General features: G+C 35.8%; 1 protein-coding gene across 1 annotated transcript; it reads right to left on the reverse strand.

Annotated features, from left to right (window-relative positions):
- Nucleotides 1-305: 305 nt before the first annotated feature.
- Nucleotides 306-1,229, reverse strand: LOC127026509 (olfactory receptor 12-like). The gene has a single exon (XM_050911811.1). It carries the CDS (start codon nt 1,227-1,229, stop codon nt 306-308), a length of 924 nt encoding a protein of 307 aa, XP_050767768.1.
- Between the last annotated feature and the right edge of the window lie 2,223 nt (nt 1,230-3,452).

Consider the following 3,452-nt stretch of genomic DNA (forward strand, 5'->3'; position numbering starts at 1 on the left):
GAGTTGGATTAATTATGGCTTTCAAATGCTTGTGCCCTTTGAATGGTTATAAAAGGACTCTATATTCCAGTTTAGATGGACTGTAAATGTCTAAATCTGGTTAAATGAATCCACACCTCCATCTGATCTAATTCTCCTGGATTTCTTTCATACCTCCTGCTTTCATCCCTGACACTGACCATCTATAATCACAAAAGACTCTTGAAAGCAAGCCCTGATGTCCCTTGATGTCCCTTGTTTTACATTCTAAACATCTGTCTGCAGCCAATTGGACACTGTGGTCATTCTTATCCTTAGTGAATGTACTAAAAAAAGCCTTTCCTTTTTAACTGTTTTTTCAGAGACCCTTTTACCTCCTTGTTTCGGAGGGTATAGATGAAAGGGTTTAGCATGGGAATAACAACAGTATAGAGGATAGAGATGGTGCTGCTTTTCTCAGGTGAAGATGTGGCCCCAGGCTGAGCATACATGAAGAAAACAGTCCCAAAGAACAAGCTGACGGCCAGCATGTGAGAAGAGCAAGTGGAGACGGCCTTGCGCCTACTCTCAGCTGAAGGCATTTGGACAATAGTGATGATTATGTAACCATAGGAGATAAAAACCACCAAAGCAGTGCCCACAATAATTGATCCACATACAGCCAGCATTACTATTTCATTGACAAGTGTGTCTGAGCAGGAGGCACGCATCACTGCAGGAACATCACAGAAGAAGTGGTTTATTTCTTTGGGCCCACAAAAGGACAAACTGAATGTAAAGCCTGTCTGGATGGTGCAGTTGATGCAGCCTGACAGATAAGAACCCACCACCATGAAAACACAAAGTCTTTTATTCATAATGATTTGGTACAGCAGTGGATTGCAGATGGCAGTGAAGCGATCATAAGCCATCACAGCAAGGAAGAAGGCTTCCGTTGTACCAAAGAGAGAGAAGAAGAACATTTGAGATGCACAGCCGTTGTAGGAAATGATTCTTCTGCCCAGTGAGAATGTCAGTGCTGCTTTGGGAGTGATGACAGAGGAATAGCAGATGTCCAAGATGGACAAGTTCTCTAGGAAAAAGTACATGGGAGTGTGCAGCTTGGAGTCCATTCTAACGATGAGGATCATGAAGGCATTTCCTGCTACAGTGACAACATACATTGTTGAGAAGACAACAGAGAGGAGGAGTTGTGATCCTGGATGAGATTTAAACCCAACCAAAATGAACTCCTTAGTATGGTTTTCCATGTTTCCTTTCAGATGATGTTCAAATAAGAAATTAGGATGCAGTGGACTTCAGACACTTTGCCTGGAGAAGCAATTAGAAGAATAAGATAAACAATAAGATATATGAAACATAAGAAATATGAAAAACAGAGAGACAGATGCAAAACAATCAAAAAAAGATTCATCTATCATATCTGAAGATTTTTCTAATATATTCATTTACAGATGAACCGATTACCCTGTTATATTCTTGTCAGTGTAAAGAAATACTCTGCATGCAGCTCATCCAACCTATTTTAAAAGTCTACTTTACAATTAGTCAAGAAACAGACATTTCATTTTAAAGTTAGTCTAAACAACTATTTCAGACGTAACTGGGCAGAAAAATCTCACCCTGAGATTGCAGCTAACCCACAAGAGACTGCTCTCCCCTCAACAAAAGAACAAATGAATATGCTTCTTCAGTTGATGCAAAAAAAATTAAAAGAATATATGAGCAAATAAATACATGAAAAAAGTGTGGATAATTGTAAAAAAAAAAGTGCTTATTATTAAAAAAAGGTAACATTTCTTTATGTGAGAAACAGGTTTTTTCTTTTTTAAAAGTATGTGGAACAAAACCCTCAAATGTTGAGATTTCTTAAATAAATTTTCTCTATTAAAATGTTTACTTCACACAGGATGTTCAAAATAATATTAATTGACAGAATATTTCAAGTGACTCCTTTTCAATTATATTTAGTCATTTTGTTTTCATAAGTTAGATGTTGTCTCACCTAGGCTTGAATATATACAGTGGGTTGATGCCTACATTAGAACTAATAATTTGGATTACCTTTAATTTCAGTGCATAGAAATAAACACTCCCACTTTAGAATATTTACCATAGAAGGTATGAATCATGTTCTAGGATTTTCTGTTTCTCTCCATTGACCTAAAGAGAAGTCCAGCTCAGTCATAGCTAACTATTCTGTATGTATAAAGATGCACGTAGATGTATAAAGCTGAGTGATAGAAATACCCATCCAGTTACTGATATTTTGTTTGCTCTGTTGTCATTTCCCTTAGATACATTATTGTAATCCTCATGTACCTATTATTTTTAAAACACTGAATTAATTTTTAACACATTACTTCAGCCATCTCTTTATAATCCTTGAAATGTACCCTCAGCTCTGGCTACCCTCAGAATCCCTATTGACTACTTCTTCGTTCTTTTTTTATTCATGTACCTTAGAAAAGGAAATAACTTTGAAAAACTTCTCTTTGCATAACCTTGCTCATCAAATATTTTGGCTAGTTTCTCTTGGGATTTTTGTGTACAGAGAACTTAAGTTTAGACAGTCAAGGTTAAGCATCCACTCTAAGCCTATTGTCTATAGCTTCTTCTATTGTCAAAGCTTCCTCTACTGTCAAAAGAGAGAAATAGATGCATCCACAGCGTGATTCTTCTAGTCTTACCATACTTGTTTAAAACATAGAGGAAAAACAGTCCCTTAGAGGTATCTATCTTCATTAGAAAAGGAATCAAGCTAGCAAGAAAATGAGAAGAAAAAAGAGATACCTTTATCCACAACAATGTAAAGGAAAATGTCAAAATTGTATGTCAGTATGGTCAACCATTTGATGGATGTGTAATCTTGTCTGACCTAATTGTCCTTATTTTTAAATCTTTATTTTTATTCTGTCTTTATGTGTAACCATCAATGATTTAAACGTAGCAGATACAAACTTATGAAATAATTTCATAATAATAAAACATCTTTTCAATGGAAAGGTATCCTATATCCTACTAAAAATTGTTTTGTTGAAATAACAATTAATACTGCTTTAAGTAAATGGCTTTTTTAAACAGGCTAACAGAAACCTATGCTAAGAATGAAGCTGCTGGAGATGCTTTTATAGGCAGTGCAAGGGGCACTTTAGGAAGATTTTTGATTCACCTGAGATCTGAAGAAGTCTCTGGAACTGTCTGTCTCTTTGTTGATCAACTAGAAAGTCTAGGACGACTAATGTAGACCCATTAAATACTGGCTTCTTGTTAATGGACTTACTTTCCAGAAGAACTAACTGTATTCATAAGCCCTGTTTACTCTAAGTACTATGGAACCAAAATAAAGACACAACTATTTTTAATCCAGTTCTATTACTAAACTTAGCAAAGCAAAGCTCAGCCTTCACAAACCACAATACACATACCTTGTAATATCATGATTAAAGCCAGGCACGTTTTTTGGAATTCAG

This window comes from Gymnogyps californianus, chromosome 28 (assembly GCF_018139145.2).
Source record: "Gymnogyps californianus isolate 813 chromosome 28, ASM1813914v2, whole genome shotgun sequence".
In the NCBI taxonomy this organism is placed as follows: Eukaryota; Metazoa; Chordata; class Aves; order Accipitriformes; family Cathartidae; genus Gymnogyps; species Gymnogyps californianus.